Source organism: Echinops telfairi, unplaced genomic scaffold (genome assembly GCF_000313985.2).
Source record: "Echinops telfairi isolate 266 unplaced genomic scaffold, ASM31398v2 ScPeMD7_6;HRSCAF=24_0, whole genome shotgun sequence".
Taxonomy (NCBI): domain Eukaryota; kingdom Metazoa; phylum Chordata; class Mammalia; order Afrosoricida; family Tenrecidae; genus Echinops; species Echinops telfairi.
In genome coordinates this window covers 12,655,816-12,682,123 of record NW_022103902.1, presented here as the reverse complement: position 1 = coordinate 12,682,123, position 26,308 = coordinate 12,655,816, and the positions used below count along the sequence as shown (strand labels likewise).

The following is a 26,308-nucleotide window of genomic DNA, read 5'->3' as shown; positions in this document are numbered from 1 at the left end:
GGGGGAATGTGGCACGACAGTTTTCTAGAGTGACTTTGAATCTGTTATCTCACCTTGAATTAGGAAGTAAGTCATTGTTTCCTACTTCTTCCTATTTTCTTCAAGAGTACATTCACTCTTACAAACACAAAAAATAAATCAGTATAAATGGCATCAAAAATCCATTGTTAAAAACAAACAAAAACGTGCCCGATGTCATTTCAGTCAAGAAAATTTAACTTAATTCTACAAACCAAAAACTCATTGTAAAGAAATACATAACAATGAAATGGTACATTACAGACAATGCTAGGTTCAGTCTCATTTATCTTGTTCGCAGACCTACACCACTGAAAATAAGTATTTTGCTGGGTCTACTCTTTGGTTAAAAAATGAGCTCTGGTTCAGTTCTGTTGTGTGAAACTTCAGTTCACAGGCGTTCTTCACCAGGGAGGTCCGAGAAGCCAAGGGAAACTGGCTGCAGATTGCCTTTAACCTCAGGACGGGGCATGGGGAAGTCTTCAGCAATGCAAGCCTTCTAATAGTAAGTACTCCCTTTTATTTAAAACTGAATAATGTCACAGCACGTCTAAGGCTGCTTCTTTCAGACAAACGAGTTTGCGCTATTGGTGGAACGGCTTGTGCTGGCGGTGCCCATGTCCTCGGCGCTGGATGTACTGAAGTACCAGTTGGAAAGGTAGAATGTCACGAAATGCAGTTCATCACTTGAAAACATGACTGTTAAAGAGAAGTCCTGCCAAGTCTTTGGCTCTGGTGCAGTACTTAAAAGTTAAGGCAAAATCTCCTCCTAAAATATACCCACTTCCAACCCCGCATTTGCTTACGCTTACAAAATTATCATTTGCAAATGCCATACTTTAGAAACTAGCCGAAAACTATAATGTCAATGCCAACGGCAATGATTAAGGCCCTAAAATAATTTCCAGATGCATACAACTATTTTTTTGTAAACTACCGTATTTATAGTTTGTTACTCCAAAATTTAAAAAAACTATTCGTGTGAGGCTATATTCATCAAAAAAAATTTCTTTTTGCTTTTTATGATTCAGTTCAGTCACTTTTTCTATGATTAAGCTTTGATTTAAAACCCCCTTCTCCCTCTACTAGTGCCTTCTTGTTCATATGAAAAGTTCTGCTCAGACACAGTTAAAGGGTTAGTGGTGGGTCTTTCCATCAGGATTGAATATGGCTTCGTTCTGGAAAGAGGTTATTGCTTGATGCCCTGCAGAGGACTGTCGCCCGTTCACTACAACAAGAAATGCGTGTAACCTTCTGCCCCAGTGACGATGACATCCATCCAGATCCGCATGGCTTCCGGCGACGGCGCCACCATGTAATAGATCCTGTCGTGCGTCTTGACACTAAAAGTCAGTAATGGATTTGGACTCTGAAAATCAAAAGCGGAAAAAGGATGTCAAACAAATATCTGGAAATGAGAACACTATTTGACATCAGACATGTGAAGGCTTCCTTCTCTTTAAAAGATTCCACTTATGGAAATCAATGTAGGCGTCATTTTTTTACCTCGTGTGACCCATGCTCTGGCTCCCCACGCCTTTCTCAGTAGTGACCACTACTCTGATCTTTGTGCCCACGACAGGGTTCCCCAGTTTTCTGAGCAGGCTACCTGGCTCAAAGTAAGGGCTCAGATAGGGATGCTAGTCTTAGCTGAACTCGTACAAGAACCCTCTTTGAGATCCACTTCATCCATATGGACAAGCAGTTCCCAATTTAGGGTGCATCTGAATCCCAGTAAATCACACTTTCAACAGTCTGGTTTTGGGAGGTGCATACTATCATGAGTAGTATGTACTACGTGCAATATTGCAATGCATCATCTGCGGATGTCATCTACAGACGTTCATCAGATCTTCTACCACACATGAAGGTCAGATACCAACAGTATATGATCATCAAAGGAAACAATAAAGAGTAAGGAAAATTAAAGGCAGGAAAAAACCAACAAACCAGCTGTGACTACATCAGAGTGGACACAGGAGGGACTGGAGGACTGCCTTTAGGAGCTTCTTGCTAGATCCATCCCTAGCACCGTGGCACTCTGTCGAATCTCCCCGGCCAATGTCCTTGCTGTTGTTGTTAGGGGCCCTCTGGTTGGTTCTGACGCAGTGACCCAAATACCACCTGGTCCTGTGCCAGCTTCACACCGACTCTTAGGTTACGCTGTGGTGGCCTCGCCTCAACCTGCCTCCTGGAGGGTCTTCCTCTTTTGCGGCCCCCGTGCCAAACAAGCACTCAGGATGTTCCCCCCCCACCCCCCGTGGGTTTTTCATTTTTACTTCCAGCTGTCTTCGTGCTATGTTTACTTTTCTAGCACTGATTGTATCTGCGCATTATGCCAGAAAAACAAACCTGCGTTAATTAGAACCCAAAACAAAACCAAAAAAACACCACCCATGCCCCCCCCACAACCCAACCCACATCTTTCCCCCCAAAATTGAACGGTGCATTTAAAATTCTTGGAATATAGAAAAGCTATGCTTACCTTATTAGCATTCTTCAGGTGATCATAATACACCTCTTCAATGGCTTGGAAATATATTACTCCTTTTAATTTTGCCTCGTGTTTGTCTGCAATGACAGGTGAGTGTTAAAAAAAGTACTTTATCGTCCCTGATGGGTTGGAAAACAGCTCGAGTTTCATTGTCATGATCATTAAAATATTTACTTAATGTTCAAATAATCCAAGATGAATTCTGATCATCTGGTTGACTGCATTACCTCTGCTTTGTATTGGGAAAAACATGGAATCATCAGCAGAAAGACAAACCCACCACTCCCAAACCAAAGGGGCGAAGTGACTGCCCGGGGCTTCTGAGCAAACCAGCCGATAAAAGACAGCAATAATCAGCAATATTGGCACAATACAAAATATTTTCCTACATGCTCTAAGAACATCCTTCTATTGGAGGAATTCATATAGGGATCTACTATAATGGAAGTTTAAGTTTCATTTCTTTATTGAAAAATAATATTCTGTTTCTATTTCTTTGCTAACCAAATCCTTGTCCAGGATGCTGGTATTGCCTCACAACACGGGTTTGTGCCGATGACTTAATATCCTTTCCAAGCAGCCCTTTCCATACGGCTTCTCCATGAAAACAGGGTGAAACAAAACCCAAAACAAGCCACCAATCAAACACATACACAGCTCTCCTCCGTGATCTCATAAAGCCTGAAAATCTTTACAGTGTAAACTCGGCAAGGCGCATAAACCATGTGAGTGTGCTAAATGATGTCTGAAGACTAGACGAAAATGCAGACCATGTGATTCCATCACGCCCTGTCGAGGGCAGTACACAGACAGAAGAAAGCTCCTTTTGAAAGGCAGTTACTGCATCAACAATGCACAGATCCTCTGACGGAGAAATTCCACTTCTGTTTATTGTGGAAGATACACTCATGCGTGTGCCAGTGCAGGATATGTATTGGCTACAAGCTGCACGATATCTGCTGGAGCTTTAACAAGAGACAAGCGCAATTACCGAGAGCAGCCAACGAAAAGAGTAAGTTCGATTTGTATGCTTCTAAGAAAAAAATGCTTTTTTTAATGTAAGAAAAAAGACTGAATAGGATATATAATTGGGTCCCGATTCTATCAGGGAAATGAACAATCGGCACCTCACTGCCATCGAGTTGATGTGGACGCACGGTGACTGTCAGACTAGTTAGAACTGCCCCGTGAGTGTCTAGACTCATTACTGCAGGAGGAAAAGCTTTGCAGACTCCCTATTCGAATGTCTTATTAAATAAGCATCTTTCTGTGAAACTGCCTGAAAAGAGCATCTCTGGAGCCCAGGTGGGGTAGTGGGTTATGTCTTTGGGCTGCTAACCATAAGGTCAGCAGTTCAAATCCTTCAGCTGCTCCACGGGAGAAAGAGATGGCTTTCTACTCCCATCCACAGTACAGTCTTGGAAACAAACCCACAGGGCAATTCTGTCCTATCCCCCAGGGTCGCTGAGAGTCAAAAGGGATTTGATGACAGTGGGTGTGGTTTTTTTGGTTTGGATTTAAAAAAAAAACAAACAAACCCTATTTAGTTCAGGCCACTAGCTACCACTGTCACTAGAACCTCACTCAGAGCATGAAACAGGAAGGCGTGTACCCCGCTACTCTTGACTCACCCCAACTCAGGGGCGTCAGAACCAGTGCTTTCTTAAACCTCTCTGCAGAAGCAGAACCGGACTGCACAGGGCACATTACGTCACTCGTCTTGTCTGTACATTCATCACAGTGATATGCTTGCCGACAATTTCTGGGCATGCTCATTAGTGCAGATTCAGTTACTCAGGGATGATCGCACTCGTCCTCAGTTGCTGAAAAGACAGCTGAGCTACCCAGGAACACGCTTCCTCTGCGATCCAGAGAAAGTTAAGACCCTTCTTGATTAGAAGAAGCCCTGATGGCGCAGCGCTGAGGGCCCTGTGCTTCTGAGAGGTTGGCTCATGGTGGTTCAAACCCATCTGCTGGGGGAAGAGGTGGCAGGCTACTGCCATCAAGTTCACAGGCTCAGAAGCCCTGGGGCGGGGCGGCAGTTCTGCTCTGTCTTGCAGAGTTATTATAAGTTGGAATTCACTTGAGGATAATAGGCCTCGATAAGTACAACAGATACATTCATTTTGTATTTTTATGAGACCCAGTAGAGTGGATTGCTCATAGTCCATCACCTAAAGCAGCCAAAACTATTTCAGGACACTTAATAAATACGTAACTCATTCACTAGTTTCCTGATGAGCGTAACTCTTTGTGCTTTAAAGTGCATTCCAGTTTGTAAATTATAGTTGGCCTGTCAGCTCCGGCCACCTAATTGTGTGTGACTTAAGGGGGGCATAAGGCCATGAATAAAGATGTGGGGGAAACAAACGCTTCTCCCCCTCCCACCCACACAGCTCCGTGGCTTAGAAAGCAACATCTTAATCTAAAAGGAGCCGGTGGCTGCGTGTAAACCCTGGACCGCTCGCTGCAAGGTCAGGGTTTCAAGCTCATCAGCCACTCCGGAGACTGGCTGCTCCCACAAAGAAGTACAGCTCCAGGAAGACCCTCTTCGGGCCGCTGGAGTCAGAACAGACTCCGCCTCAGTGGGCTTGGTGGTGGAATCTTGATCTGAAAAAACATTTTCATATTTATTTGCATAAGTCAGACTCACTGCCATCCGGTCGATGCCGACTCGGGTTAAAAGCACCCTTGTGGAACAGACTACCTCACACTTAAAAAAAAATTATATAATTTTAGTTCCTCCTAGAAAAGAAAGATCATTTGGACAACGTTATCTGCAAATAAAATACCCCTGAAGCGAGTATTATCATTTTTTTACTTTACCAGTTTTCTATGTCCACGGAATTTTGATGATTTTACTGCTAAGCAGAGGGTTCTTGATTTGAATCGGCCACTTGATTCTTCTTCTTATTAAACTACCCACCTGCATAGTAAGAGAAGGTTCGCTTGTTCCGATCGAAAACAAACCAACGCTTCTTCCACGTTTTGATTTTCCCACCCATCTTGATGAGGTATCCGCGGCAGGTCTTCTCGGTGAGAGCGATGTGGAAGCAGGTGTCAACGCTGTGGCCGGCAGCCTCCACGTGACTCCGCAAGTCGAAGTCTTCCTTGCGGACAGGCAGGTAGCGGGTCAGCGGGCGCGCCTGGAGGAAATGCAAACCCCAGCCCATGGAGAAGGGAGTCTTTGAGGTGTGGTAAGTCAGACACTGGGAAACTGACATTAACCAGAAAGCCTCAAATGGGAAATGCCCATTGGTTTGTTTAAAAAAAAAAAAGATCTTAAAAGTTAAAAAGCATTTCTCATTTGGAGACTACAAAGTGAATAGTATTTTGAGAAGGTGCCACTATGTGAGGGCACAACATAAAGATGATAGACTTAGGTCAGTCAACCCCAATCCTTGTGAAACACAGGTGAGAAAATGTTTTTTTTTTAATATAGATCATTTATCTTAAAAAATAATATAATTTTTTATATCTTTGAAAGAGGCATGTCGCCCTTATCAAACACGGGGAAACAAAGCAGCAAGTGGGCTGGACTACAGAGAGTCCCTGCAGATGCGGATTCTGCCACTAGAGGTCCCCAGGGTTTCCATGGCCACAGTTTATCAGGACAATTCTCTCTATGTAATCTCAGGGACAGCATGATTGATGGACTATCATTTGATAAGCCAAGATTCCCCAAAGCTGTGTAAGTCGGCTCACACTCACTCTCTGGTAGAACTGGAAGGCTGAGGTGTAGTCTTTGAAAGCGACACTAAAACAAGTCAGAAGTGGGCTCAAAGATGGACAGGAAGGGCCCAAGGTGGACCCACAGCGTAGAGGCTGCAGGGACAGACACACACACACAGGTCTGGTTTTACTAGTGGCTGGGGCAGAGGCTTACCTAAGCCAGGAGATTTCTAAGATTTATTTTATCTTGTTAAAGAACCCATGTGTTTTCCCCTGGGGACGAAGACCTAATCATATACCTGGATGAACAGCATCCCAATCTGAAATAAAACCGAATCGTGGGGTTGGTTGTTTGCATCCCCAGACAGACCCGGTTCACCTTCATGACTAATCAGACTGGCAGAAGCTGACCTCCTGGGACAAAAGGGGCGGTTTTATTTTCTAGCATTCCTTCAATACTTTACCTTTGGTTCTGTGGCCTTTTTGCTGTACACAGACGGCACAGGCTTGCTGATAAGTCGATAAGGACTTAAAGCTAGTTTTATCTGCTCTACGACTAAAGTGCCAGCTACCACGAAGAAGAAAGCAGTTAACGTTTATCTAACTGTTCATACATCCTGGCAAAAGAGATTTGAGTTCTGAACTACTTGTACCTAATAAAACTTTAGGTTCCCAGAAAATACTCTGTAAGTAAACTGTTTCCGTGACAATCACAGTGCTTCAAAGTCTCCGCTGACCAAGATATAGACTCCCTGAATTTTGCCTGTGTTCCGTTCTCTTGTGAACGTGTTGTGTGGGCTTGGATAGCAAAGGGGGGCATGTGTGAAAACAGCGAGCAGAGAACACAGCACAAGAAACCATCCTGGTCCAATAATGCTGTACTAGACTGCCTGCTTCAGCAACATGGTCTCACAGGCTCTCTTCCCCTCTTCAAACAAAAGCCGTCGTTTGGGTCTTGTATTATAGATTTCCAGTAGAAAACCAATCCTTTTTTTTCCCTAAAACAGCTCTTTGTTGTTTGTTTTGTTTTGGGCTACATATTTTAAAATATCCCCCAAAGATAGGTGAAAGAACAAATGCCTGTCTCATAATGTGCTACCCAGATAAAAGTGCCGCTTGGCTAGTGGTCCTCTAGAGTTTTGAAACTCACACACACTTCCTTGCTTGCTCACTAGCGCACATCTTAACCAGGCGCCATCCACAGCCAGGCAGGAGTCCCCAGACACCTCCCTGACTTGACCACAAGAGGGCAGCCGCCTCTCAGCCATCCAGACGGACAACCAACCTGTGCCCTTTGTTTCTCCCTTATTTTCACTTCCTTTTCAATTAACTTCTGCCGCTGGCTCGTTTCTTCCAGCAGTCGTTTTTCCAGGAGTTCTCTGCGTCGTTTTTCTTCTTCCAGAGCTCGCTTTTTGGCTTCCATTTCCCGTTCCTGAGGATCAGCATGCAGAACAATGATCATTTTGAGAGAGCTTGGGTATCCTGGAATGATTCCAACTAATATCCCCAAAGGAAAATTCTCACGAGGCAACTCTTGGTCGATAGCCAAGGTGCTTCAAATATAGAACCCAACTGAAATGGGCTGTAAGCAGCTTTCAAAAGATTCACATGCAGAAATGCAACACCAAGTCTAAACAACTAAATCCTGGTTTAAGGCGGGGAAATCTAGTGAGCGACTGTAGTCAGTTACTTCCCATCTTTAACCACAACTCTCCTGTTCTCAATAAAAATCTCGACGCACTGGCACCCAACATCAGGCATTATTTCTATCTCCGTCTTCCGGTTGAAGGCCATGGTCCTTCCAAATCCTGTTGTTCTCTGCAGCTACCCAGCCGGCTGCTCATAGGAAACACGTGGGGGGTTCAGAAGAGGAAAGGAGGTGCCCTTTAAGGCAGGATGCAAAGGCATTCTGGGGGATTCCTAAGGAAGCCTGGATCGGACTAGAAATACCATGGGACTATTGGTATTACAATAGTGCACTTAAGTCAGGCAGGCTGCGAATGGGAAAATGCACCGACATGACAGCCCTCCCCATAGTAATCAGGGGAAGAGAAAAGGGTCCACTTCAGTCTTGTGCTAACACCTAACGGAAATATGGGGCACCCAGTGCCTCTACGAAGCACCGACTGTCTACAAAGCCAAGGCCCAGAGAGGTTGAGAAACTACTCAGATCACACCGCCCAGGAAGACCTGAGAGGAGCCACCTGGTCTCAGCCCCCCCTCAGCCCTCTAACAGAAAGCTGGGACACTTACCCTGGATTCAAGCAGCCGCGTCTTTTCCGCATGAGCCTGTTTCAGAAGTCTCTCCATTTCTTCTATTCTGGCAATATTTGACGTGCTGGCACTGAATAAAACACACAGGCCTTTCAAGGACGCCGCTACAGATTGCTAGGGTTCTTGCACACACGTTTGAGCACGTGCGCGCACACATACACAAGGCTGATGCACAGTAGACTCTAACCATATATAATTGAAAGGAGACCACGAATTAGTCACTGGTCCCAAGAGTTCAATCAGCTCAACTCTGAAAATTGTAGATAACAGTAACTTCTATCAGGTTAGGCCATAGATCCCCAATCTATTGGGTCTACTACTCCCTATTCAGAAAAAAAAAAAAAGACAAAGCTCCCTGCCCCTGACAATCAAAAACTCTTGTATTATAGCCATCTCATAGGCCAAAATCCAACATAAAGTGCAGGCATCTACTTTTGCAACCCCCTGGATTGTTCCAGGCCTCTGCTTGGGGGTGGTGGTAGTGGGGGTGGGTGGGGGTGGAGGTGGTGGTGGTGTGTGTGTGTGTCATGGTATCATCACTTTGGGAAACACTGGTTGAAGAGATAAAGTGGGCAAACAGAATGCTGCCAGTGTAAATTGCTACTTATCCATGAATAACCCCAAACCCCAATCTTACCACACGCATGAAGCCTGCATGCTTCCCCACCCCCAATCTGAATATGGTGGCCTCGGGGGACTGTCCGGTTAGCTTAGAGATGGTTAGTTTATAGAAGGTATAAGGTAATGTCTGTTCTTTCCAGGCAACACAAATTCAAGGAAAATCATCTTTCAAGTTGGTGCAGAAATTCTTATTTCCCTTCACTGAGAATACTTGATCGCGTGGATAGAAAGGGAACAAATTTCATCAGTCCAACACCGAAAGTCTAAGCTCACCCTCCAGCCCACGTACTAGCATAGCATTCTATCTATATTGGATGGAACTGTCTATAATATCAGATAGGAATGTCTTAAGTCTAGGATGAATTTGGAAATAAATTGGGTGTCACTAAGTGAAACTTGGTGGAAAAGACTTTCTGTAAGGTGGCAGAAACCTCACACTCTACCAAGCAGTCCAACTCCAAATTTTCCTTTAATTCTTTCTGCAACATTCATTTTTCGCCTGGCTTGTTGAACATTGCTGGCAGCAAGAACCTCGGTCTATTCTTTCTTTGCTTGGGAACAAGGGTAGAAGGATGCTACTTACAGTGAATCAAAGCCTACACAGCTTTCCCTCGCTGGTCTAAGTGTCCCCAAGCCAAACGAAGCCAATCTAGATGAGCTGGTTGAAAACCAACTTTGTTAAGCGCGCGCGCGCGCGCGCGCGCGCGCACACACACACACACACACACACACACACACACTCTTTCAGTTCTTAGTCACTCATCTTTAGTCATTTTCAGACACCCTGCAGGCAACTTTTCAAACTTGTTCACCCGTTTTTGTTCATCATTCATGATTTTTCAAGATGCTTGCCTTCTATTATTTTAGAACATGCCTACTTTGTTTCCTGCCGGTTGTGGCCTGTCTCGCTTCTTTGGTCAGTACCAGCACAGGTGTTCTAATGTTCACTCCCAAAGGATAAATTATATGGAAAAGACATCAATAGAGAACACGTGGCCATCGACCACTTTCAGTCTGTAAAACAGTTAGGTATCTGAGAGTGGGCATCTACTATTAACTAACCTTTAGGAGCTACTGTGTTTACTTCTAAATTATTAAATTATTCTTTTTTCTAGAGACGGTCACTTGTTCTATTTCGTCAACCTTGCCGTTGCTGACTTTAAGACTTCCTTGGCATTTCAAGCGCAGTATTCAGCAAAATTGTTGTTGCTGTGACATCACCATTTCATTTTTAAAAACGTTTTCTTGTCAGAATGACAGCGACAGTGCACAGCGAGTGCAACTGTGATAAGAATTTAGGGAGGACGGCAGCACACATGCACAGATACGCTCAGACGACTGATGGCTGGATTGTGATAAGAGCTGTAAGAGCCCCAATACAATGATCTTACAAAAAAGTTAGGGGATAAAAATAGATTCTGATTAATCCAGGGGGAAAAAAAACAAACAGGAAAAGAGTTTAGGGAGAGGAAGTTAGTTGGGTGAACATCGTGGCCTGGGCAGATGTCGATCAATGGATTGCCACTTGGCCAGCACACAGGAAGAGGCAGAAGACTAAGATGAGCATCATAATGCAATACCAACGGCTTTATAATACTTAGTATTATTTTCCCAAATCCACCCAAACCAAGAGTGGAGGAATCCGTCCAGCATCTGCTCCAACTCAAAGACCTTCTTCCAAAGGCAGGTCTCAGCCCGTCCGCACAGGCTGAGTAGGAAGGTGGACGGTACTGGGAGACCGGCCACTGATGCTATCAAGATGCGGAGGCCTGCCTACTCTCTGTCAGCCATGCTCTTGCTGTCATCACGAAGTTTCCTTTGACAGCTGAGCGGTTTTGGTAAAACTGAATTCATAGAGGCAAACAAAACTTTCAATAAAGGGAATCTAAGTAGCAGATTTGGGGGTTCTTTAGGGGTCAGTAATTGCTTCAGCAAAATTGGAAAATTCCATTTTTAAAGTCAATTCCATTTTTGCAAAGGCAAAACTGACACAGCATGGACAAAAAAATATATATATATAAAATACTTTCAGATAAAATGAATCACCGGAAACATCTAAGAACACCAGTAGGCAGCAGGCCAGGGGCCTAGAGCACTTATTTTTAATTCATCTGTCCTGTTAGGTATTTCCCTCCCCTTGTTTTTGTACAGGTGTTTACTACTTATAAGATCAACCCAGTCTTCCTTTGATCCATAGATCTCTGAGTATTAGCGGGGCAGGAGCCTTCTCTCTGACACGTCCTCAATTACTTTTCACACTGTCTGCCATCTGGTCATTGGCCGTCACCTCTGTATTAACTCTGGCTTGCTATAACTTCTGAAAAGAACTCCCTAGAGTAAGGAACATGCAGAAGCTGGTTTTAATGGTCTCTGATCGGAAACAGAATAGGAACATCGGTCTAAAGAGCGACGCGATTAGAGGTACCCAAAATGCTGCTTAAAGACCCTCTTAAAATTAGGTTCAGCCATAGTTTTCCCCTCTCTACCTCTACTGCCCTTCCTTCCCCATTGATAGATTAGATAGATAGAATACTATATTATATAGATATAGATATATAATACTACATAATATATATAAAACATCAATATTTTCTCAAGGAGACCAAATGGTGCAGCGTGTATGCACTCAGCTATTAACTGGTTGTTTGAACCCAGTGAGTCATTCTAGGAGAGAGCCCTGCCCATCCATCCCCATCAAAGATTACAGTCAGTGTGGGAAACAGAACAGGAAGAGAGTGTATGCGGATGAATCCTTTATTCTCATATATTAAGCAGCCTGGCAGGCTGGGTTTTCTGGGGTTGAGGGAGGCTTTCACCCTTGTGAATTGGAGGTGAGTCCCAATCACTTTCTCATAATCAATATTGTTCCCCATTATATCAACCCAGGTGCTACCTTAAGGTTACCTCTCACAAGCATGGAGCAGGCAGCTTTGACGGGTGCTATTGCTCTCTAGGATCCTCTCTAGGATCCAAAGACAGCCACTCCCCCTCACCTGTGCCAGGCACTGGTGTTAGGTTACTCCTCCAATGTAGGGTTAGGGTAAGGCCCACTTTGTTATCTTATGTGGTTACCTGTAATTAGGGGGGCTTACACACACACACCCATCCCCGCAGATAGAAACCATGGTTGGAAATATGTTCTCTCTCTGCGAGGACCTGGGTCTTGAAGTCATGGCTGCTGAGGTGAGCCGTTGCATGCCTTCCCTTGTCTTCTGTCTCTTGACCCCTCCATTACACCACTGCTCCTTGGCCCATTCGGTCGTGGGGCTGGTAGCTCCTAAGCCAAGAAGGCCTGATGGAGCCGTTCTACTCTGGCACTTCTGAGTCGATAGGAGTACCAACAGCCTCAAAGCACCGAACATCAACATTTTCTCAAAGGATGGGCCCAAAGCCAGGGCCTAGTAAGTCAACACTCGCAATCATAGGACTGACAGCACTGTCGGTGCTCAGGCACTCCTTTCTATACGCCAGTGCAGTTACACTTAAACTGGATGCAGAATTTAAGCTCAACTGCCTGTTTTCCAGCACTCCAGACCTGTTTGCTAAAGTGCATGTTGTCAACTGTGTAAGTGATGAAGCTCAAAAGGTAGTCCTCCCCCCCTCCCTTAACTCTGCTTGTCACCGAAGAGATGGCTCCAGAAAGCACAAAGGGGGCAAGTTCCCCCAAAACAAAACTCAGGAATTCTAAAATTCTACAAGTGTCTCATTGTGGCCGAAGACACCACAAAACTAAGCTTATGTCACTAGAATTTTAGCATGGAATGACCTCGAGTGTCTGATGCAGCCTGGGAAGCTGGAGAAGCCACATGGAGACCCCTGCCAGTGGTCAGATGCTTACACCACCACTGGATCCCAAGACTTTCTCCCCACCGGCCTGTGATCATCCTGCATTCGGCATCATTGCATGTGTTTCATGGGTCTGAAGAGGACTTTATAGATTGGTATCGCACATATGGGCTAATCTTATTCGACTTATGGACTTGATCTGGACTGGGCTGGGATATTTTCTCAATATACAATTGCTCTTGTGGGTAAAGCTCTTTCTTATCCACACGAGTCTCCCTGGATTTGTTTCTCTAGTCTATCCGGACTAACACAGTGAACTGCAAAGCGCTTTGTCCAGGACGGGCACCAACACGCCGAGAAGCACGGAGATGGGAGAGCTCACTGTCGTTTTTCAAACAATGAGAAGTCCCGGGAGGTGTATCAGGAAGGTAGACTGGACTGGGAGACGAGTTGGATCTGGGATGCCTGGAAGTGGGATGCCTTCTGACTTTATTCAGAAGGTAAAATGGAGCAACACCCAAGCTTTGGAAGAAGTTCTAGGGGTAGATCCGCATTTTTTAAGTGCTTTTGCCCCTCCTCTCACATGACTACCTTCCTCGCATGTACTTCGGACACGTTATCAAGCAAGACCAGTCCCTGGAGAAGGACATGAAAAGGAGGAAGGCCCTCAAGGAGATGGATGGACACGGGGGCTGCAACCATGGGCTCAAACAGAAGGACACGTGTGAGGATGGTGCAGTGTTTCACTCTGTTGTGTACCTAACAACAAAGTCTGAGCACAAATGAGTGGTACAAAACCTCAATATGCAGAACAACTAAAACCTTCCTTTTATCAAAACATCTCCCTCATTGCTATAGAGTCAGTTCTGACTCGTAGCGACTAGGGTCAAACTGCCCGGTGAATTTCTGAGATTGTGACGCTTGACAGTACTAGAAACCTCATTTTCCTCCTGCAGGGCAGCTGGTGGTTTTGAACTGCTGACCTCGTAGGTAGCACCCCAGAGTATAACCCACTATAGCACCAGGGCTCCTTATGAACAAAACAGGTTAAAAAAAACTCCTCGGAATCTTTCCAAGGTTCTGATTCTCTTGTTGGAAATTATTCCGTAGCTTACCCCATAAAACACTGAAGTCAAATGAAGTGAACCGGTTTTTAAGCATTTGGTATCGTGGCCGACGTGATGAACTGCTAACCCCCAGGTCAGCAATTCAAAACCACCAGGTCACTGCAAGGGAGGAAGGTGATGTTTTCTGCTCCTGTAAAGATTTACAGCCTCGGAAACCCAAGGAGCCAGTTCTGTTCTGTCCTATAGGATCAGTAGGGGTCAGAATGTAGTCAATGGCAGTGAGTGAGCTAGTCTAAATGTGAGTTCCAGTATAAAGAAATAGGGTTAAGGGGAATAATGGATATTATGAGGCCTGACTACTTCCCACAGGAAGGCCGCATGACAGACTTGACTATCTCGTAGACTCTGACTTGGACAATTTGGACTTACGTGTATACATTGTCATGATTTGATGGATTCAACTTTTGAAACCAACCAGTGCTTTTTGAAACCAGGAAGCTAACCCATGAATAACTCTTACCTTGAGATGTTGTCAGGGGAGCAGGCTGAGATGCTGGTCTCCATGCTGTCAGAGCTGTCTAGGCTTAAAGTATCAAAGGGTTGGTCCTTGTAGCTGTGATCTGGATAATGGAAACTATTCAAGTAGACATTTGATTCAGATGCAGTGCGGTTATAAAATTCAGAAGATTTCTGTCTCTGTCCTTCACTCATCTGTTGGTGGGTATACCCTAAGGAGAGAGCCATAGATAAATGAGTTACGTGCGCCCCATTTTACAGTCCTAGAAATTTAGGCACCTACAGACTCAAACCAGCAACCAATAATATCTGCATAGGATTCCATGTGTAAGCTTGGTCTAATTTATTTTTTTCTAAATATTTTTTATTGTTGTTGAAAATATACACTGCAAAACACACACCAATTCAACATTGAATCCATTCAGTGAGTGGTGTGATTATTCTAACCCCACTCTTCTGGGTCACTCTCCCCCGTTAATATAAACTCAGGGTCTCTTGAAATTCTTATCTAATCTTTCAAATTGCCCAAAGTGCAATAATCAAGGCATATCTTTTTCAAATTAAAATTGCTTAAGCTAAACAACTGTTAGGATGTAAGAGGAATTCTGTATTTTTGGTTTAAGGTTTAAAGACAATCTCAGGGCAACAGTTTCAGTGGTTCATCCACCCTTCCTGATGCCCCAAAGTCCATGTGTATTTGAAATTCTGTTCTGCATTTCCCCCCTTTGTTCAGGATTCTGCTACGGACTCGGTGATCGAGTGTTCAGCAAAGGCATTTAGGCACAACTGAGTTCTGGAAATGAGGGAGTTGTTCATGGAGGAAATGAGCCCAACATTCCATATCCTCCCCCTGCTTCTGATTCCCCTTCCTCTCTGCTCGAAGTGAAGAAGGAGCAACCATTGTTGGTCTAATTTGTTTTGCTCGGCCCAAAGGAACAGCACGCTTGGTGCAAACAAAATTTTCAAAGAAGTGGTCTTGAGTCAGCTTCTTGGGGGGTAAGCCCACTTGACACATTCCCCTATCACTTGTACATCTTAACACAGCAGAGGGTTATAAACAGGGTAATCAAGAAGAGCTACTAAAAAATCATAGCAACCTTTATTTTGAAAAGTAAACTGCCAAGCCAGTGTTTCTTGACAAATCTTTCATTTAGGTCTACGCACTTCTGAAAGTAGTGTTCCCAAGGAAGTCTGCACTCTTGAATTTATACCACATCTGAGTAGCAGTGTGGGCATCTTACAGGCTCAAACTGTGATCCCTGAAATGTTCTCTGAGTTTGTGGAAGAGACTTCTGACTGCAAAGGCAAGACTAGGGCTGTAGGGCAGATGGGATAATGCCTTTGACTAAAGCTCTCCTAGGACAGCCCTTGCCACCCTGGAATGCACTGTCGTGCTGGAATTCCTCAAAGCTGCTTCTCTGGTCTTTGCTTTCACCTGTGCGGTTATCAGTTTTCTGAAAAGGGTCTTCCTAGTAAGTTCCTGTGATTGTCCTCTGTCCTTCAAGAAAAACGATCATGTTTACTCCTTTGAAATCCCCTCAAGAGTGGCCATAAACTTCTCAGTTGATCTCTCTGCAAAGAATCCTCCTTCAATGTGTTCCCCACTTTCTTTCAAATGCTTGATCCGTCTGGAAATGGTTGTGTTACATGGGGCAGCGTGTTTGACGACATGTTGCAAACATTCAACAAGTTGACTTGGGAAGAGGTCCACTCAAGCTTTGTCAAAAACTGGCTATTAGCCCAGAACTCCAAATCTTTGCCTCTCCCCTCAGCGCAGTCTTCTTTCTTCAAGGTGCCCAAGGATACCAGGGCAAGCCTATTACTGAGAGGACTTTTCTGTAGCCACTTGCTAATCACAGAGAGCTAATCAAACACATCTTGTTCGGAATAAACCATGCAAGTGTGAACTGCATCCTCAGTAACAAGGCTTCCTGGCTTATCCTGGAATTGCAAGAAAAACACAAGGCCCTACATCTTCTCTGTACGTCTGGGTTCACGTGAAAGTAGAGGACTCCTGGTGACAAGCAACGCCAGCTTCTGAGAGCAGTCACGACTTCAGTGGGTTTAGCGCTTAAGAAGAACGTAGTTATAAATCGTATAAATCGGCAGGTAAGCCTTCCTAATGAAGGATTTCAGAACCTTGCATCTCACACTGTCTCCTATGCATGTAATCTTGTGAAGACCCAACCCGCACGTTTTTCTTAATCTTTTTTTCCCTTCCAATTCCCCTTACTTTCCAATTACTCAGGACCAACAATCCTTCCAGGGGTTGTATACATCCCACTTACTGAGTCTACAGTTTTCTTCTTTAATCTTAACAAGGAGCTACCACATGAAAACACAGCAATAGGTCCCAAGGCACAGTAAATTTTCTCTTACCCTGGCTGGGACGTTGTCAGCTAACAATCGGGTTCCATTCAGAGAATACCATCCTAAGTCTGTTCTCATGCAAGTTGAATACTTGGTTGTTTTTTTCGCCAAGTTTCATCATTATTGATTTTTACTAGTATATAAATCTTTATTTGTCTTTGGGGGATGGAAGCATCACATATGATCTTCCATATAGGATGACATCAGCAAATGACATGCTACAAACCTGTATGTAGAACACCTTACTAATCTAACGATAAGACATTTTTAAATCCCCCCAAAAGACATGCTTCAGAGATAAACAGTTTTTCATAACTCAAATAAATCACAAGTTGGGGACTACCTGTGTTTTTGTTGCTATGGCTCACTAATTGATTGGGGAACTGTGCCACCTTTCAATTTCCTTTTTATTATGTAATCAGAAAGCAGGGACAACCCCTCCCCCACCCCAGATCAATATCAATATAACAAAATAATAATAATAATATAATAAACCTATCCTTCAGTAATAATCTCTTTCTAACCTAACTAAGCTATTAATTTACAACTGGCCCAGTTGAATTTGATCCTCTTCATTCTATCTACCTTCCAGTGTGGCTATTAATTAATGAAAGAATACCCAATAAGCAGGCAAGAGAAAGGGAAGTGATTCAAAGCAGCTCCCTCAGCTGTTCACCAAACATTTCCACTGACAGCCAGAAGCAGTGTCAACGGTGCATTAAGGAAGCCTAATATGCCAAATGCCTCTGTGAAAATGTTAGCTCCAGGCAGAATTTGCATGACACTAGTATACAGAGCAGTTTTAGATATCAAAGTGAAAATGCACTGAGTCCTTAATTTGGATGAATCCAAATGAATTATTAATTTATTAATATACATGGTTGCTATAAATCATAAGCACAAACTCGTTGCAAAATTAAGCCCAGTCACTTAGCTACATAGGGGAAGGCACAGAACATAAAGTCACTCCACGAGACTCGGGAGAGAAGGTCATCACTCAGCATGAAACCGTAAAAGCCAATGCATTCCTGAAGCATGGAGCTGGGCCTTTACAGTCATCTTTTACAAAGACACACTAATCCACTACTTGAACATTTACCTCTGGTGCCTGAACTTTTGGAATTACTTATTGCTCCCATTAGATTGTTTCCAATTCATGAAGAATAAAGGAGGGGCGGGGCAAAATAAACAAATTATTTGAAAAGGTCACGTGTGTATTTGTGCAGTTCTAAATACCATGTGACACAGGACACTTCCAAATTGTCACCAACGACGTGAGGCATTTCCTTTTTTGAATAACAAATCCCTCAGAGTCCGCCAAGCACATGTGAAGCATAAGGAGAATCTCATCTCGGGCAATGTCATGGCCAAGACCTTCGTCTCCTCTAAATATTCCACCACGAGGAAAAATCAGTCCCTACGAGGCATCTATCTAGCACCTTCTCAGAAAAGCAGAAAAAAGGAGGAGGGGGGTGTCTATTTCTTTTAATGACAGTACCTTTGTGTCCTACTTTACCTCAAGACAGGGCGTTTAATTTTCATCAAGACAGGTACAACCCCACCCCCCAAGTATTACAGAACAAGATCACAGTTTTCAGATGAGGTGGACAAGAAACTAAAATAACTCAAGCCTTTCAGATGTGGGCACACGAGGCAGCTATGCTGTGATGGGAGCTAAAGATTGTGACCCTAAATTCCCTAAATCAATTCACCACATATAGAGGTCTGCTTCTATAGTGGAGAGAGCCAAGCACCTCACATTGTTCTAGCAATGTAAATGAAAACGTCTGCTAATAAGCACATGCCAATAAACAAGACGCCTGTTTCCTGTGGACCCAACGGGGGTGGAAATGGTCTCCTTGGAGGCCACTCTGTTTCTCGATGTAACCGGCAGTTTATCTGGTCACCATGAACCCAGCTGCCACCTGGCTTATGTAACTCACATAGTGAACAACCCCAAGAAATGGCTTGCCTCTTCAGTCCCAAGTACAGGCATGACATTCTCCCCCACAACTCTAGGGTTGCTGTACAGTAAGCTCTAGTTTTGGGGTTCAGGCTCTGGTCAGGCCAACCAAAAGCAAAGGTACTTTTGATAGAGGGCACACCACAGAACAGAGGATTGTAAAAGGGCATCCCTGTAAGGAGACCCAAGAAGAACTTCCAGTGCCGTGAAAAACCAGAATAGTCATTAACTGGTCTTTAAGCCTCCATTCAAGTGTGGGCTTTATGAGGGAGGGGACTGTCAACATAGCATCCACACTACTTAGCATATAAACGGCATTCAAGAAGGGAGCCATTGCACTCGTATTCTCACCTATACATTCTAAATTAATACAGGAATAAAGATGTACAATATATCTACCAGAGTGGGGCAAATTAAGTAGATGGGGAAAATGAGATTTTCCCCCCAACCCTTGAGTATGGTGAGGTGAAATGGTCTGGTATGATCTTCTATCCAGTCTTTGTAACCCTCCCCAAATGACTGGGTGGGAGCAGGAATTGGTCGATTTTGGCCACTCTGTTGGGTATAAAGAGAGCCACTTTGAATGCAGGACGACGAATCCTGAAACCATCCAGAAAAAAGAGCAGGCAGCAGTGTGTGCAAAAGCCTTGCCTGAAGTGGTGTGACTAGAGGCTGCAGCATCCGAACCAAGAGACGGAGCACAGCAGGTGCAATGAGACCATGAGGTCGAGCAAGTAAGGCTGCATGCCTTTGGGCATGAAGCTGACCTGCAGAATGGGGGACCCTAATCAGCCCTAGGAAGCTTTGTAACCTTTGCCAGTGTGGGGCAGCAGCCAAGAATTGTGTAGCTGTGAGGCTACCAGCAGAGAGTGAGAGATGGCTGCTGGTATGGCTGAGGAGGTGCTGCTGTAAACGAAGAACTGTATCCTTAATGTTTTCTGAACCTGACTTGTGGTAAACGGTTCATATCCTTACTAAGCCCCGGGAATGGTGAGGATTGCCTGTGAGGTGTGTGTGGTGATTGTGGTGGATTATTGGACACAGCAGAGAAGCAGAGTGCTACAAGAAGGATGGGCTGACCAGGCTAAGGATGGAGAGGGGGAGGGATGTCCATTTTTCCCCTCATCGGCATCATCACTGGACAGATGAGGAGCTGGAGTCTCCTCCTCACTGATGCCCAACAGTCAGACACAGCCTCCATACCAAAGGACAAATAGTTTTATTTGAAATAAAATTCAACCAAGAAAAGCATTAAGCACCAGGGAAGCGGCTGAAAGGTAAGAAGAGCTTTATAAATGCTCTACAACTTCCTATCCAGATAGAAATAGCTGTTTGGAAGGGTCCTTGATAAGGCATGCTGGGTGAGACCGGCTAATATTTGAAGCTCATCATGTGTATAAGCCGAGCTTCTCAGCACATTTCTAATGCAGCTTTTGTGATAAAATTAAGCACCTCGGCTGATATTCGGGTCAGCTTATACTTGAGTATATAAGGCACTTGGCTACCAGGGGCTTCATATAGAAAATGGGATGACTTAAAAAAAGTCACTTGATTTAAGAGGGCAAGGCGAAGGGTTGTCTCGGTGAGCATTCAGCCTCTCATAACTCACCTGCTGAGAAATTCATTCTTCCTAATGAGAGTCGACGGCCACAAGATGAAGGGAAGAGGGCAAGTCAGGAAACAGGAAGGAAGCAGACAGAAAGGGAAAACCTGTAAGATCAGAAGGGATGGCCCCGGAGAAGCAACACACACAACCCTGCCCACGGGCAAACCCAGCGGTGTTAGCAACAAACTAGCACAATAAGAAAACTCTGCATGCCCGATTTTAAATCAAGTCTTAATTTCTTAAAATCATTTCATTAGGGGCTCATACAACTCTTACCACAATCCATACATACACCAATTGTGTCAAGCACATTGGTACATTCATTGCCCTCATCATTCTCAAAACATTTGCTTTCTACTTGAGCCCTTGGTATCAGCTCCTCGCTTTCCCCCTCCCTCTCTGCTCCCCCCTCCCTCATGAACCCTAGATAATTTATAAATTATTTTGTCAATTAAGTCTTAATTTACAGAGAAGAATGGAAGAAGTTTTTTTAAAAATGAGCTTACAAGGCAGGCAGACATTTAGTCAGAAAAGACTGGTTACTCTCCATGCCCTGCTCACACCCCCCCCTCGCCCCAATTTTTTACACATTATCTGTCCACCAAAAAAAGGGATGAATTAAAAAAAAAAAAAAAAAAGCAAATCTACCTATGAAACAAGTCTTTTTCCAAACAGAGTAACTCATAGTCTTGAAGCGCTCGTGTTTGTGAAAGGTCGCTCGGTCACTGGAAGGGCAGTAAACTTTATTAGCACGTCCATCCGGGCATCTCTAGCAGTTAGCTACAGTCTCAAGGACAACCTTCCCTACTCTGGCCAGTCTGCACCCCTCTGCAAGTCTTTCTTATTTTAAAAAAGGCCTCAGTGGAAGGAGAAGGAGTGTCTTCAATCCTTCCCACCCTGCCTCTTTTTCCTACCTGGCACTTGTCTAGGAGGAGCACGTTCTGCACTTGAGCTATATCCATCCGGGGCCTCCCTTTTCTTATCTATAGACCCCAAGTCCTAGACAACAATGCTCCCACAGACCGCGCTTTCCTGTTGAGGCCGAGCTCCTAATAAAACACCCAAACAAAGGGGCCCTGCAGCTGCCTGGGAATGAACAGCAGCGGCGCAGAGCATTTTACTTCTAGTCAGTGCACGACTTTTTCCCTCTTGGGTGAAAGGAATGACAATTAGACTAAAAGGCCACCACTGCACAGTTTTAAAGTGACCACTCTTTCGAGAGCGATGCCGGCTGGGCACACAAGCACAACACGAGGAGGTTGTCAGACCTTTCTTGGGCTTTCCTGCATTTAACAGAAAAGACGAAAGGACAGAGGGTTCATTCATTCCAAAGCTTGTAAAAGGTTCAGGTCCCAAGTTTGTGCAGAAGCCAGTAAACCTTTTGAAGTCAGGAGTGCCCTCTCTGGGCTCCCTGCTTTATACTCAACAGTCAGAGAGCTTGGTACGCAAGATTCATGTAGTCAGTGTGATTCACACAGTGCCGGCTGAGGGAGCTTGATACTTACACCACCGTCCTTGATGTTTCCATTACGAATGGCAGCAAACAAGAAAACAGTTCATTGAAGTTAATTGTGTAAGTGAAACAATTCCTTCATTAATGGGTATGCTAAATTTGAGCTTCAAGATGTGCTTTCTCAAATTCCCTTTTAATCATGGGATTTTTAACTAGCACATGCTGTTTCCATGAGACAAACAAGTGAGATCAAAATAATTCTCAAGGAAATTATGTCTGGTCCCTATGGGCTACCTGTATGGGCTTAAGAGAAAATCGGCCCATCTTACAGTGAGCGGCAGTGGCTCTACACAGGGCAGCCCCTCCCTTTCCCTTCTCCTTTGAGTGGAGAATGGCTGGTCTCCAGATTCCACATCTGCTTGGATCAACACACACACGATGCTTCTGTTCCCTCGGAAGGTCTCCTCAGCAGCAGGTGAGGCTCTTTACGAGGAGTGTCACGTGAGAGCTGCATCCGAGACAGACTGAGGCTGCCATCCTTTGGGTACACACAGGACTTAGTTATCAGTATGAACAAAAGCACAAACCGTAGGTCACATTGTAGAGGGCAGGCTCAACTGTGACCCCAAGCCCAATTTCCTCTCTGAATTTGGCCTGGGCTTCTCTATTTCGGGGGAAACTGAGGCATGAGTAACAGATTAGACAGGACTTCAGTTTCACCCTAACTCACTCACGCAGTGATGTCAACAGCTCTTGATTTGCAAGGAGCTACTTGTATCACCTGTGGCTGGGGAGACCCTCCAGGGCAGAATAGAACTGTTCCACAGGGTACCCCAAGTTATAAATCTTTTAAGGAAGCAGACTGCCACACAACAGTAGAATAATCGGAGACCAGGCTCCATCTCCCGAGTGCCTGCTCTCTTCTTAAGCCGCTACTGCACAGAGAAACTGAGTGTGATGAATGGCCTTTGTTGGTGTGGGGGACAATCCAAGCTTTGATGACTTCAGCCAGTGGTAAAAATACATTTAAACAGAAGCCTGCTAATATTCAAAGGAAAATTCTTGAGCAGAAAATAGACTGTCCTACAAGTGAGCAGTGATCAATGAGGGCCCAAATATAAAGACTCATTTCTCCTCGTTATTTATACATCATCAAAACAGAGGTATTTTTAACTCATGAAGGAAATTATGATAAAGCAATTGTAAACCACTCTTAAGATATTGGAAGCCTCTCTAAAAAACATTAGCATTTCTACATAACTCTCAAATCACTTCTAGTTTGATTTTAAAACTTCCTTTCAGTGATGTATATACAAAGACTGTAGGTCTCTGTGTATACAGAGCAAGCTCCAACAGGTCATCAAAACATTTCATTATCTTTTAGTTCAATTTTCCCATGAAGTTATCGAAGTACCTTCACACACACACACAATTATAAATACATATCCTTGTTGTTGGTAAGCTGCTGTTGTACTGGGCCCCAACTCATGGATACCCCATATATTATGGAGTAAAACCACTCCATAGGGCTTTCTTCATTAATGGATATGTGTGTGTGTGTGTGTGTATACATACATATATATGTATGTGTATATATATACACACACACACATACATATATATTAATAAGGCCCTAGTGGCCAAGAATCAAGCTAAGCAGCCACTCCACAAGGGAAAGATCTAACAATCTGCTTCTCTAAAGATTTCAAACATTGGAAACCCTGTTTCTACTCTGTCCTATAGCACTGCTGTGAATCAGAAGCAACTTCATGGTGCAGAGCAACAATACTTACAGAATTACACACATACACATACACACCAGGGAGTGTCTTTATGTATACACACACATGCACAAGAGGACATCCAAAAGTTCACGGGAAAATTCCATTATCCTTTAATTCTACGTGTCCATGAATGTTCTGAAGGTCCTGTGTATCTATGCACATATACACACACCATGGGAGACCAGCAATTACCCACTGGCACCATCCACAGAGAGGCCTAGTAGTCAGGAATGAATTCCCGCGTGCTGGCAGCGGGTAGGATTCCCAACCCACCACTGCATGAATGCGTTTGGATATTAGTGTCTGCTTAAATTCAGAACATAATTTTATGAGGACATTTCTTGAAACTACATAGTGTCTTATGTGTCTTTCTTCTTCACTCGCCTATCAGTGTTTCAAGGGCAAGGATCATGACATTCGGCTGCATTCTTGGTGACCAGTACCATGCCTACAGAAACGTTAGGGCCAATATAAATGACTAAACTACTATGTTAACACAGTAAACCTAACCCTCTCAGTGGAGACAGGCAGATTACCTCTCTCAATTACCAATTACAGAATTTTCTTCCAGTCCTGGAAAGACTACTTAGACCCCCACTATAGACTCCAGGTCTTATTACAAAGAAACACATGTCAAGGTTTCAGAGTCTACTTGAGACTAACAACCACACAGTATCAAGACCCAAGCCCACATTAAAAGGCCTAAGTGGATTCTGAGCCACCATGCCTCTGTTCTTCACCAGCCCAACAACTCTTTAGCTCATGGATCAACTCACAGCGGAGGCTCGTGTGCTGTTCTGATACTGACCACGTTTCAGCAGAGCTTACCAGCTGAAACGGACTAGAAAGAAAGTCTGGTGATCCACTTTCAATAACATCAACCAATGAACATCCCACGGATCACCACTGTCTGATCCCACTGTAAGGGTCACCATGACAAGGGCCAAGTGGCTCCCCCACGAACCAAGTGGGCAATCTGAAGTCTGGCAACGTCTCTGCCTCTCCATCGTTTCTCTTTTCGTTTGACTAGTCAAAAATGAAGGTCAGTAATTCTCTCAGGTCTTCTTGGTTTTAAAGTTCTATTGAATTAATAATGAACAAGGGGTGTGTTTTAAATGCATTCACTGCATACATATTTAGGAAAGTTAACATTGCACAGCAACAAGGATCTTGCAATCTTTGTCTCTCTCCCCAACCCCCTTTCTTCTTCCCCAGAGGAGACATTTTAAGAGTAGAATTTAGGGCGACAGTTGATCCCTTCTCCAACCTTTTCCAACACTGCCCCTGCTCTCTCTCCACGAGAATTCAAATACTTAACAAAAGACCATAGCATGCGATTTCAAGGGTACCTACCTCGAAGCATCCTCCGGGACTCGGAGTCTTTGGTCATGGTAGCCAGTGAGGGAGGGAGCACACTGCCACAACTGTTGCTCTGTCCGAGAGGCAGGTGAGCCTGTGGGAAACAGGGGAAAACACGTCAGGTCCACTGCGGGCAACCAGCCCTTCAGCAAGTGGCCACACCCCTCCCTGCTCCATTTCTCCTCAGGGCAGAGAGCAGAGAACGCCGGTCTTTCTTCGGGTGCTGCTTATTGATGGCTGAGGGGCAGGGGCAGCCGCGGTTCCTTCATGGGAGCTTCCTGCAGGGCCAGCATCCCAGCAGTTCTTCCATGGCACAATTCCCAAAGTGAAGAAAGTTGGACGGGCCACTGTCTGCTACCACCTTAGGGAGCAAGTGCCAGATCTTCATGCATAAGGAGCAGGGCAGGCCAGGAATGCACGCACGCCACGCAAACAGGCACACAGATCTACGCCGGCCATCAATCGCTGCAGCCATTTTCACCTACAGCCCGTTTATCTGGGTCACTGAAAACTGGAGGAACCTATGAACGAGTCCCGAGGCTTTAATGCTCCATATACGTAGCCAACACCTTTGGGTCAATAAAAATATAGTACAATGATTTATGTCGAAAAAGGTTACAACAAAGCTACGCTACACTTAAAGGCAGACGGCGGATCTTCAAATCCGGCTCTCTCCTCTCTCTCTCTCTTTCCTTTGCAGGGACCCCCGGGGCATGTCTCCGGAAGGAGAGCTCAGGCAGCAGATCATTAAGGTCACACTCCAGATCCACTCTCACTAACCGAGGGCACCTGGCCTGGTCACCTGGCTTCTTCACACGATCAGTTTATCCAGCCTGACGGCGGGGGGGAGGGGGGGGGAACACACTTGTTTCTCTAGGCAGGGGTCCTCAAACTTTTTAAACGGGGCCAGTTCACTGTCCCTCATACTGTTGGAGGGCCGGGCTATAGTTTAAAAAATAAACTATGAACAAAACACACCCCGCATGCAGGCCGGATAAATGTCCTCGGCTGGCCGCATGTGGCCCCCGGGCCGCAGTTTGAGGACCCCTGCTCTACTGCATAGTGTTGCCAGTTTTCAAAATGGGGCAGTCCACAACAACAGGCTTAGTCCAGGCTCAGGTATAGATATGGACATAACTCAACAAACATTGGCTGCTACTCCTCCAGGGTCCTCGAGCCTGTATCCTCACTTATTCCCAGACCTGGTACAGCCAGGGCATTTTGACATGCTCAGGAATGCTACCCATCAGGGGTGCTGTGGGGGCTGAAAAAACCCCAGACCAGGCTCTCTGGTCCCAGAGGGTGCAATTCCAAATGTCCGCCCA

General features: G+C 44.7%; 1 protein-coding gene across 4 annotated transcripts in view; it reads right to left on the bottom strand.

Moving 5' to 3' along the window:
* Window positions 1-6: 6 nt before the first annotated feature.
* Window positions 7-26,308, bottom strand: part of PHLDB2 (pleckstrin homology like domain family B member 2) — a 282,937-nt gene continuing 256,635 nt past the window's right edge. For 3 of the 4 annotated variants that reach the window (XM_045286216.1, XM_004706392.2, XM_004706393.4), the window contains 7 exons: window positions 24,978-25,077; window positions 14,453-14,660; window positions 8,438-8,528; window positions 7,470-7,616; window positions 5,439-5,658; window positions 2,504-2,589; window positions 7-1,387 (listed from right to left, as the gene is read on the bottom strand). In XM_045286216.1, the coding sequence (XP_045142151.1) occupies window positions 1,247-1,387; window positions 2,504-2,589; window positions 5,439-5,658; window positions 7,470-7,616; window positions 8,438-8,528; window positions 14,453-14,660; window positions 24,978-25,077 (993 nt within the window). In that variant the 3' untranslated portion in view covers window positions 7-1,246. Of the gene's footprint in view, window positions 1,388-2,503; window positions 2,590-5,438; window positions 5,659-7,469; window positions 7,617-8,437; window positions 8,529-14,452; window positions 14,661-20,390; window positions 20,412-24,977; window positions 25,078-26,308 lie in introns of all 4 variants that reach the window. The other variant, XM_045286217.1, reaches the window with a different exon arrangement.